Source organism: Equus asinus, chromosome 20 (assembly GCF_041296235.1).
Source record: "Equus asinus isolate D_3611 breed Donkey chromosome 20, EquAss-T2T_v2, whole genome shotgun sequence".
Taxonomy (NCBI): domain Eukaryota; kingdom Metazoa; phylum Chordata; class Mammalia; order Perissodactyla; family Equidae; genus Equus; species Equus asinus.
In genome coordinates this window covers 23004649-23016615 of record NC_091809.1, presented here as the reverse complement: position 1 = coordinate 23016615, position 11967 = coordinate 23004649, and the positions used below count along the sequence as shown (strand labels likewise).

Here is an 11967-nt window from a genome sequence, read left to right as displayed (position 1 = left end):
ACTATTCCCAAGTGAAGTATTTCACAAAAACTGAATCTACATCAAATTTCAGAAAGTATATTTGGTGAAAAGCTTGAAAAATAACTAAATTTGAAACAAAGCTTATTTGTTTTGTTTGCTTCTTTTTAAAATTTTATAACATACCAGGATTCTCACTTGAGACGCTGCTTTCTATTGTGTGACTCACCTTAGTTTTTCCTCCGGGTTTTTGTACTGATCTTCAACATCAAGATCGTCCGACGTTTTTCCTGAAATACAGACCCAGAAAGTTGATTCCAAAGTATTAGAAAATACAGGGGGCCGGCCCCGTGGCCAAGTGGTTAAGTTCACGCACTCCACTGCAGGTGGCCCAGTGTTTCGTCAGTTCGAATCCTGGGCGTGGACATGGCACTGCTCATCGAGCCACACTGAGGCAGTGTCCCACATGCCACAACTAGAAGGACCCACAACTAAGAATATACAACTAGGTACCGGGGGGCTTTGGGGAGAAAAAGGAAAAAATAAAATCTTTAAAAAAAAAAAAGAAATTACAGAAAAATTTTTAGATTCTAAGCTCATGATGAGCTATGACCATTTCTAGCTTATTTACCAATATCCCCCATTTCCACATTCTACATATTGGAACCACATTGATGTCAAGATACACTTGTTCTCTCATTGATGACATGAAGGAATGTCCTCATTCTTACCTACTGAGGCCAGGTGCCTGAAGGTTTCCCACATCACATCTCTGTAGAGTTTCTTCTGTGAGGGATCCAGTAAAGCCCACTCCTCTGGGGTGAAGTTCACAGCCACGTCCTCAATGGTCACTGAGTCCTAAAACACCACAAACATGTATAGTGTTGGATGCATAAGACTGACAGCAATGGGGACATATATTCCATTTGAAGGAAGGTTGTGTATGACTATGTCATTTCCAAATATTTATTCTATGATGAGATCATCAAAAACAGACTATTTTTCTGTAAACACTGCCTCAATTTAACAGCATTATGAACACATGAAAATTATTTTCACATTTTTACTGTGATCACCCTATATTGTATTTCTCTGTAATGGCAGGGGCCAGAGCATGTTGGGAAATGACAGAAATGACATACAAATGAAACAAATGTTATCATTTTTTTTATTAATGTTATGATAGATTACAACCTTGTGAGATTTCAGTTGTACATTTTTGTTAGTCATGTTGTGGGTACACCACTTCCCCCTTTGAGCCCTCCCCCCACCCCCCCTTTTCCCTGGTAACCACCGATCTGATCTCCTTATCAATATACTAACTTCCACCTATGAGTGGAGTCATATAGAGTTTGTCTTTCTCTGACTGGCTTATTTCACTTAACGTAATACCCTCGAGGTCCATCCACGTTGTTGTGAATGGGCCAATTTTGTCTTTTTTTATGGCTGAGTAGTATTCCATTGTGTATATATACCCTATCTTCTTTATCCAATCATCAGTTTCTGGGCATGTAGGCTGGTTCCACGTCTTGGCTATTGTAAATAATGCTGCGATGAACATATGGGTGCAACGGACTCTTGAGATTTCTGATATCAGGTTCTTAGGATAGATACCCAGTAATGGGATGGCTGGGTCATAGGGTATTTCTATTTTTAACTTTTGGAGAAATCTCCATACTGTTTTCCATAGTGGCTGTACCAGTTTGCATTCCCACCAACAGTGTATGAGGGTTCCTTTTTCTCCACAACCTCTCCAACATTTGTCGCTCTTGGTTTTGGATGTTTTTGCCAGTCTAATGGGTGTAAGGTGATATCTTAGTGTAGTTTTGATTTGCATTTCCCTGATGATTAGCAATGATGAACATCTTTTCATGTGTCTATTGGCCATATTCATATCTTCTTTTGAGAAATGTCTGTTCATGTCCTCTGCCCATTTTTTGATCGGGTTGTTTGTTTTTTTGTTGTTAAGCAGTGTGAGTTCTTTGTATATTATGGAGATTAACCCTTTGTCGGATAAGTGGCTTGTAAATATTTTTTCCCAATTAGTGAGCTGTTTTTTTTGTTTCAATCCTGTTTTCCCTTGCCTTGAAGAAGCTCTTTAGTCTGATGAAGTCCCATTTGTTTATTCTTTCTATTGTTTCCCTCAACTGAGGAGTTATAGTGTCCGAAAAGATTCTTTTGAAACTGATGTCAAAGAGTGTACTGCCTATATTCTCTTCCAAAAGACTTATTGTCTCAGGCCTAATCTTTAGGTCTTTGATCCATTTTGAGTTTATTTTGGTGTGTGGTGAAAAAGAATGGTCAATTTTCAATCTTTTGCATGTGGCTGTCCAGTTTTCCCAGCACCATTTGTTGAAGAGACTTTCTTTTCTCCATTGTAGGCCCTCTGCTCCTTTGTCGAAGATTAGCTGTCCATGGATGTGTGGTTTTATCTCTGGGCTTTCAATTCTGTTCCATTGATCTGTGGACCTGTTTTTGTACCAGTACCATGCTGTTTTGATCACTGTAGCTTTGTAGTATGTTTTGAAATCGGGGATTGTGATTCCGCCGGCTTTGTTTTTCTTGCTCAGGATTGCTTTAGCAATTCGCGGTCTTTTGTTGCCCCATATGAATTTTAGGATTGTTTGTTCAATTTCTGTGAAGAATGTTCTTGGGATTCTGATTGGGATAGCACTGAATCTGTAGATTGCTTTAGGTAGTATGGACATTTTAACTGACAATTCTTGGTGAGAAAACTTCTTTCATCCTCTTCCTTATTACCCACCAGTTACAACACTCCATGAGGCAGAGGGTCAAGCCTGCCTGAGGTTTCAATGAATAAAAACATAGTGAAGAACTGAAAACTTAATTTTGTCTAGTCCCATCACCAAACAGAAAGTCCAGGAGGCCTGCAGAAATAAAAGTTTTTATTTGTTTTAATTGAGGTTATGATAGTTTACAACATTGTGAAATTCCACTTGTATATTATTGTCAGTCATCTTATAGGTGCACTCCTGAACCCTTTGTGCACACCCCCGAGCCCCCTTCCCCATGGTAACCACTAAATAGTTCTCTTCGTCCATGTGTTTGTTTATCTTCCACATATGAGTGGAATCATATAGTGTTTGTCTTTCTTTATCCAGCTTATTTTGCTTAACATAGTACCCTCAAGGTCCATCCATGTCATTGTGAATGGGATGACTTTGTCATTTTTTATGGCTGAGTAGTATTCCATTGCATATATATACCACCTCTTCTTTATCTAGTCATCAGTCAATGGGCACTTGAGTTGCTTCCACATCATGGCTATTGTGAATAGTGCTGCAATGAACATAGGGGTGCATGGATCTCTTCAAATTGCTGATTTCAAGTTCTTTGGATAGATACCCAGTAGTGGGATGGGTGGGTCATCTGGTATTAGAAATAAAACTTTCAACAAAGACCAGCTGGCCACATTATGCTACAGTACTCCAGGCCATTACAAGGAATCACACACAGCTGGCTGAATGTAAATACTTCTGTGGGGAAGCATTGTTTTTAACTTGTGTAATATTTATCATAGACTCAGTCCTTCCTTTCTCTCCCAGTATGATAGATGAGGCTAGAAAGTTATTTGCAACTTAAAGGTCAGACATGAGGGAGAAGGCGTGACAACTTAGACCATAAAATCCCTATATGCATGTGCCTCAAGGCTACTTCAAACTAATTTCAGATCATATAGTGCTAAAACAGTGTGCCATAAGAGCTCCTTTTGGTCAACTGCTAATAGTGTGCTTGCCTTGCTGCCCTTGAGGAGCAGGTTAAGAGCTGCAGCTTCCACAGGAGCTCACTGAAGTCCACAAAAGTTTGATGGTCAATGGCCATGATTATAGAATATGTAAAGTATTCAACAGTGCTTTCCTCCAAAAGAACATAAAATCTCCATTCTCCAACTTCAAGAGAACATGTTTTCTGACCAGCCACTCTGGATGATGCCCTACCAACTTCTGATCTGACACTTAAGGAGCTCAGAAGCTGTCATTCTTGATCTCACAAGAAGAAAATGAACAAACTTGAAATGAACAATTCTTCTGAGATCCATGAGACCCTGGAGGTCACAGGGGAAATGAGTGTGTCAAAAAATGGAAAAAAAGAGGGGCTGGCCAGGTGGCACAGTGGTTTAGTTCACACACCCCACTTCAGTGGCCTGGGGCTTGCAGGTTTGGATCCTGGGCGTGGACCTAGCACCACTCATCAACCCATGCTGTGGTGCATCCCACATAAAATAGGGGAAGACTGGTACAGATGTTAGCTCAGTGAAAATCTTCCTCAAGAGAAAAAAAGATTAGCAACAGATGTTAGCTCAGGGCCAATCTTCCCCACAAAAAACAAAAAGCAAAAAAACAGGAAAAAAGAAACAGCATTTTTTTTGTTTTTAAAGTTATTTTATTGATGTCATATTGATTTATAACATTGCGTTATTTCAGGTGGACATTATTATATATCAATTTTTGTATAGATTACATCATGATCACCACCAATAATCTACTTTTTATCCATCACCATACCTATGTGCCCTTACTCTTTCACCTAACCCCCCATCCCCTTCCTCTCTGGTAATCACTAATCTGACTTTTTATCCATTTGTTTGTTTATAATCCACATATAAGTGAAATCATACAGGATTTGTCTGTGTATGGCTTATTTAACTTAATACCCACAAGGTTCATCCACACTGAGGCAAATGGGATGATTTTGTCTTTCTTGTGGCTAAGTAGTAATCCACTGTGTATATATACATCTTCTTCCTTTTTTTTTGTTTTTCAAGGAAGATTAGCCCTGAGCTAACATCTGTCAATCCTCCTCCTTCAGCTGAGGAAGACTGGCCCTGAGCCAACATCCATGCCCATCTTCCTCTACTTTATACGTAGGATGCCCACCACAGCCTGGTTTGCCATGTGGTGCCATGTCAGTACCCAGGATCCGAACTGGTGAACCCCAGGCCGCCAAAGCGGAATGTGCACACCCAACTGCTGCACCACCAGGCTGGCCCCCACAACGTCTTCTTTATACATTCACCAGTTGATGGATACATCTGTTGTGTCCACAAATTGGCTACTGTGAAAAATGGTGCAATGAACATACGGGAACATAAATCTCTGTGTTGTTGATTTCATGTTCTTTGGATAAATACCCAGTACTGGGATAGCTGCATCATATGGTATTTCTATTTTTAACTTTTTGAGAAATCTCCATATTGTTTTCCATAGTGGCTGCACCAGTTTGTGTTCCTTCCAGTAGTGTCTGAGGGTTCCATTTTCTCCACATTGTCTCCAACATTTGTTATTTTTCGTCTTTTTAATTGTGGCCATTCTGACAGGTGTAAAGTGATATTTCATTGTAGTTTTGATTTGCATTTCCCTAATAATTAGTGATGTTAAACACCTTTTCATGGGACTGTTGGCCATCTGTACATCTTCTTTCAAAAAATTTCTGTCCAGATCCTCTGCCCATTTCTTGATTTTTTTTTTTAAATAGCCTAAGTTCTTTATATATTTTGGAAACTAACCCCGTTGTCTGATATGTCATTTGCAAATATTTTCTCCCGGTTGGTAGGGTTGTCATTTGTTTCATGGTTTCCTTTGCCTTGCAGAAGATTTTTAGTCTGACGTAGTCCCATTTGTTCATTTTTTTCTTGTTTCCCTTGCCTGAGCAGACATGGTATTAGAAAACATGCTCCTAAGACCGATGTCAAAGAGTGCTGTCAATGTTTTTTTCTAGGAGTTTTATGGTTTCAGGTCGTACATTCAAGTCTTTCATCTATTTTGAGTTAATTTTTCAGTACAGTATAGGATAATGGTGTACTTTCATTCTTTTGCATGTGGCTGTCCAGTTTTCCCTACACCATTTATTAAAGAGATTATCCCTTCTCCATTGTATGTTCTTGGCTCCTTTCTTGAAGATTTGCATGCGTAGATGTGTGGTTTTATTTCTGGGCTTTCAATTCTGTTCCATTGATCTTTGTGTCCGTTTTTGTGCCAGTATCTTGCTGTTTTGATTACAATAACTCTGTAGTACATTTTGAAGTCAGGGATTGTGACGCCTCCAGCTTTGTTCTTTTTTCTCAAGAGTGCTGTCATTCAGGATCTTGTTTAGTTCCATATAAATTTTATCATTCATTGTGATTGGGATTGTATTCAATCTGTAGATTGTTTTAGGTAATACAGACATTTTAATTATGTTTATTCTTCTAATCCATGAGCATGGAATATCTTTAAGTTTCTTTATGTCTTCTCCAATTTCTTTCAATAATGTCTTATAGTTGTCATTGTATAGGTCTTTCACCTCCTTGATTAAATTTATCCATAGATATTTCACGCTTTTTGTTACAATTGTAAATGGGATTGAATTCTTGAGTTCTCTTTCAGCCAGTTTGTTATTAGTGTACAGAAATGCACCTCAGTTTTGTATGATGTTTTTGGACCTACCAACTTTGGTGTAGTTGTTGATTATTTCCAATAGTTTTCTAGTGGATTCTTTAGGGTTTTCTATATATAGAATCATGTCATCTGCAAACAGTGAAAGTTTTACTTCTTCCTTTCCTATTTGGATTCCTTTTTCTTTTTGTTGCCTAACTGCTCTGGCCAAAACCTCCAGTAATATGTTGAATAAAAGTGGTGAAAGTGGGCATCTTTGTCTTCTTTCTGTTCTCAGGGATATCTTTCAGTTTTTCACCATTAACTATGATGTTGCCTGTGGGTTTGTCATATACGGCCTTAATTATGTTAAGGTACTTTCCTTCTATGTCCATTTTATTTAGGGCTTTTATCATAAATGCATGTTGGATCTTGTCAAGTGCTTTCTCCATTGAGATGATCATGTGACTTTTTATTCCTCATTTTGTAAATGTGGTGTCTCAGATTGATTTGTGGATGTCGAAACATCTCTGCATACCTGGTATAAATTGCACTTGCTCATGGTGTATGATCCTTTTAATGTATTGCTCTATTCGATTTGCCAATATTTTGTGGAGGATTTTGCATCTAGGTTGATCAGTGACATTGACCTGTAATTTTCCTTCTTTGTGTTGTCCTTCTCTGGTTTTGTTATCAGGGTAATGTTGACCTCACAGCATGAGTCAGGAATCATTCTGTCTTCAATTTTTTGGAATAGTTTGAGAAGCATAGGTATTGTCATCTTTGAATGTTTGGTAGAATTCTCCAGTGAAGCCATCTGGTACTGGATTTTTGTTTTTTGGGGGGAGATTGTTGATTGCTGTTTCTGTTTCTTTACTTGTGATTGGTCTATTCTGATTCTCTATTTCTTCTTAATTCAATTTTGGAAGAGTCTAAGAATTTATCTATTTCTTCTAGGTTATCCAATTTGTCGGCACATAGTTCCTCATAGTGTTCTACCATAATCCTGTGTATTTCTGTGATATCCATTGTGATTTCTCCTCTTTCAGTTTTAATTTTGCTTATTTGCACCTTCTCTCTTCTTTTCTCAGTGAGTCTGACTAAAGGTTTCTCAATTTTGTTTATATTCTCAAAGAATCAGCTCTTAGTCTCATCAACACTTTCTATTGCTTTTTTAGTCTATCATTTATTTCTGCTCTAATTTTTTTTTTTCTTTAAAGATTTTATTTTTTCCTTTTTCTCCCCAAAGCCCCCCGGTACATAGTTGTGTATTCTTCGTTGTGGGTTCCTCTAGTTGTGGCATGTGGGACGCTGCCTCAGCGTGGTCTGACGAGCAGTGCCATGTCCGCGCCCAGGATTCGAACTGACGAAACACTGGGCTGCCTGCAGCGGAGCGCGCGAACGTAACCACTCGGCCACGGGGCCAGCCCCATTTCTGCTCTAATTTTTATTATTCCTCTCCTTTTGCTGACTTTGGGCTTTGTTTCTTCTTCTTCTTCTAGTTCTGTTAGGTGTAGTTTAACACTATTTGAGATTTTTCTTGTTTGTTGAGGTAGGCCTGTATTGTTATAAATTTCCCTCTTAGTACCAATTTTGCTGCATCCAATAAGAGCTGGTATGTTGTGTTTTAATTTTCATTTCTCCCCAGGTATTTTTTTAATCTCTCCTTTGATGTCTTCATTGGTCCAATGGTTGTTCAGTAGCATATTGTTTAGTCTCCACATATTTGTGACTTTCCCAGCTTTTTCTTGTATCTGATTCCTTGTTTCCTACCATTGTGGTAAGACGCTGGATATGATTTCAATTTTCTTAACGTTGTCAAGGCTTGCCTTGTTTCCTGACATATGGCCTATCTTTGAGAATATTCCATGTGCACTTGAGAAGAATGTGTTTTCTGCTGTTTTTGGATGGAGTGTTCTATAGATATCCATTAAGTCCAGCTGGTATGGCTTTTCGTTTAATTCCAGTATTTCCTTGTTGACTTTCTGTCGGATGATCTACCCATTGATGTAAGTGCGGTGTTTTGGTCCCCTACTATTATTGTTTTGCTGTCAATTTCTCCATTTAGGTCTATTAATAGTTGCTTTATATACTTTCATGCTTCTGTGTTAGGTGTGTCCTCTTGGTGGAAAGTCCCTTTTCCCTCATATACAGCCCCTCTTTCTTTTTTTTTAAAGATTGGCACCTGAGCTAACAACTGTGCCCATCTTTTTTTTTCTCCTCCTTCTTTTTCTCCCCAAAGCCCCCCAGTACATAGTTGTGTATTCCCATTGTGAGTGTCCCTGGTTCTGCTATGTGGGACGCCACCTCAGCATGGCGTTGATGAGTGGTGCCATGCCTGTGCCAAGAATCCAAATGGGCGAAACCCTGGGCCGCTGAAGCAGAGCGCACGAACTTAACCACTTGGTCATGGGACAGGCCCCTCTCTCATTATTTTTCTAAATCTTGAAGTCTGCTCTAAGTATGGCAATACCTGCTTTCTTCTGTTTTCCATTTGCTTGGAGCATCATCTTCCATCCCTTCACTCTGAGCCTATGTTAGTCTTTAGAGCTGAGATGTGCTTCCCCGAGGCTGTATATTCTTGGGTTTTGTTTCTTAATCCATCCAGCTACTCTGTGTCCTTTGATTGGAGAATTCAATCCATCTACATGTAGAGTGATTACTTATATATGAGGGCTTGATACTGTCATTTTATCTCTTGTTTTCTGGTTGTTCTATATTTCCATTGTTTCTCTTCTCTTGTATTTCTGACTGCCATTTCATTTTGGTGCTTTTCTGTGGTGATTTTCTCAGTTTTCCCTTTCTTTCCTGCATTGTGGCTCTGCTCTAATTTTTAGTTTAGTGGTTACTGTCAGGTTTGTATAAAAAAAAAATCTCATAGATGAGACAGTCCATTTTCTGATAGCCTCTTATCTCCATAGCCTAAGCAGGTCCCATTCCTTTCTTCTTCCCCAAGATATTGTTGTCACAAATTATTCAGTTTTCTGTTGTGAGTTTGTGACTAAGTTGAAGTGTTTACTGATACTTTTGACGCTTTCCTTCCCTTGAGATTTTAAGCTATAATTAAGTATTTACTACCCTGTTCGGAAACAGAGCTGCAGTTTTTTGATTTTGTGTGTCTATTTATCACTTTGCTCAAAGCTTTGTAGACCTCTGCATTTTTGTTTCAGATATGAGGGCATCCTTGATCCATTTCTTATAGGGGAGGCCTAGTGGTGATGAACTCCCTCAGCTTTTGTTTATCTGGGAAAGCTTTTATTTCTCCATCATATCTGAGGGTTAGTTTCACTGTATAGAGTATTCACAGCTGAAATTTTTCTCTTCCAGGATTTGGAATATATTATTCCATTCTCTCCTAGTCTGTATGGTTTCTGCTGAGAAATCTGCCGAAAGCCTGATAGGGGTTCCTTTGTAGGTTTTCTTCTGCCTCGCTGCCCTCAATATTTTTTCTTTGCCATTGACTTTCACCAGTTTTAATATTATATGTCTTGGAGAAGGTCTTTTTGCATTGATGTAATTAGGAGTTCTATTGACTTCACGTACTACTAAGTCCATTTTCCTCCCCAGCTTTGGGAAGTCTCAGGTATTGCTTGTTTGAACAAGCTCTCTGCTACTTTCTCCCTCTTTTTTCCCTCTGGAATTCCTGTAATCCTTACTTTGCTTATCCTAATTGAGTCAGATATTACTCAAAGAAATTCTTCATTTAAAAAGAATTTTAGCTCTCTGTCCTCCTCTACCTGAAGTATTTCTTTATTTGTGTCCTCCAACTCACCAATTCTATCCTCAATAATATCAGCTCTATTTCTTATGGTTTCTAGATGATTTTTTTATCTCACTGTGTTACTCATAACCAGAATTTCTGGGGGGGTTTTGTTGTTGTTAGAGCTTCAATTTTTTTGGTGAAGTACTTCTTCAGCTCATTAATTTTATTCTTGAGCTCATTGAATTCTCTGAGTTTTCTTGTAACTCACTGTGTTTCTTTATGACAATTACGGTGAATTCTTTCTCCTTTAGATTGTAAAGTTCTGTGACTTCAGTACTGTTTTCAAGAGACTTGTCATTTTCCTTCAGCTCTGAATTTTTGACAAATTGATCCTTTGCTGGCACATTTGTGGTACTATCAGGTTGCAGCTTCCACCTGCCACCACTCGGGGGGAGCAGAGCTGTGTCTTCTGATCCTGCCCTGTGTGCTGGAAGTTGTGTTGCTAGGGCTGCTCTGCATCTGCACAGGCTGGCCACAGACACTCTGCAGGTATTGGTCATATGGGCATAGCCTCTGTGCTGGGTGGGTGACACAGACCATAGCTGGGGTGTCTGTGCTCAGTAGGCAGGTTGCTCTCACATTGGTGGGGCCACTGCACTCAGCATGAGACTGGCTGAGATGCTGCACTAGGTGGGAGGGGCACCTACATGGAGTCTGATCCACCACTCAGTGAGTCCCATGGGCTGCTGTACTCTATGGGCAGGGCAGCTTCTCACCTGTGCTGTGCTCCGTGGGTGGGCACCTTAATGGGGGCTGAGCCACAGCTTTTTGGTGAGAAGTGATCCCACAGGTAGGGCTGCCACAGCACAGTGAAGCACAGCATTTTGAAATATGCCCCAGAGATTCTGTTCTTAACAAGGTCTGTACTGAAAAAAAAATCTGTTTCACCAGACTCTAATGGAAAGACAAATAAAAAAAAAAAGACGGAACACAGTAGCCATGATGCCTAGGACAATTGTCTTTAACAAAAGATTTAAAATACACACAATGGGAATACCTGAAGGGAAAGAAACAGAAAAAACAAGTGAAATGATAATCACCTAAACATCCTAAAATTAATGACAGCCAGCACACTGTACATGCAAGAAGCTCAGAGAACACTAAATATGATAACTACAAAAGTGCACAGTAGAGGATATCACATTCAAACTAGAGAATGAAAACAGAGAACATACGGAGAAATCCAAGAGAAGGAACACAACTTAGTTACAAGGAAACAAAGATGTGAATTAAATTGGACTTCTTTTAAAAAATCATGCAAGCAAAAAGAGTAGAATGAAATATTTAAAGTTTTTGGGGAAAAAAACCCACTCTCCTAGAACTCTGTCAAGCAAAATTATCCTTCAAAAATAAAGGAGATACAAGAACTTTCTTAGACAAAAACTGATGAACTCTGTCATGAGTATACCTGCTGTGAGTGAAATGTTCAAAAATTTATCAGAAAGAATGTAGGGGCTGGCCCTGTAGCCAAGTGGTTAAGTGTGCACATTCCGCTTCGGCAGCCCGGGGCTCACCAGTTCGGATCCCAGGTGCAGACATGGCACCGTGTGGCAAGCCATGCTGTGGCAGGTGTCCCACATATAACGTAGAGGAAGATGGGCACGGATGTTGGCTCAGGGCCAGTCTTCCTCAGCAAAAAGAGGAGGATTGGCAGATGTTAACTCAGGGCTAATCTTCCTCCAAAAAAACAAAAAAAAAAACCCAAAACCTAGAAAAACCAAAGATCTATCATCAGTAATGTAAGCATCTATGTTAGAAAAAAATTAAAATAAGAACAAATTAAACCCATAGGCATGATAAAAGAAATAAAAATTATGAAAGAAATCAATCTCATGGAAATCAATGGAGAAAATTAAAGCAAAAAAGCTGGTT

The 11967-nt window shown here is 39.2% G+C and overlaps 1 protein-coding gene across 1 annotated transcript in view; it reads right to left on the bottom strand.

Moving 5' to 3' along the window:
• LOC106846587 (zinc finger protein 709-like) overlaps window positions 1-11967 on the bottom strand; it is a 41553-nt gene that overhangs the window by 14662 nt on the left and 14924 nt on the right. Inside the window, exons 2-3 of the mRNA XM_070492091.1 lie at window positions 690-816; window positions 188-248 (exon numbers count right to left, since the gene is read on the bottom strand). Coding sequence (XP_070348192.1) covers window positions 188-248; window positions 690-816 — 188 coding nt within the window. The remainder of the gene's footprint in view (window positions 1-187; window positions 249-689; window positions 817-11967) is intronic.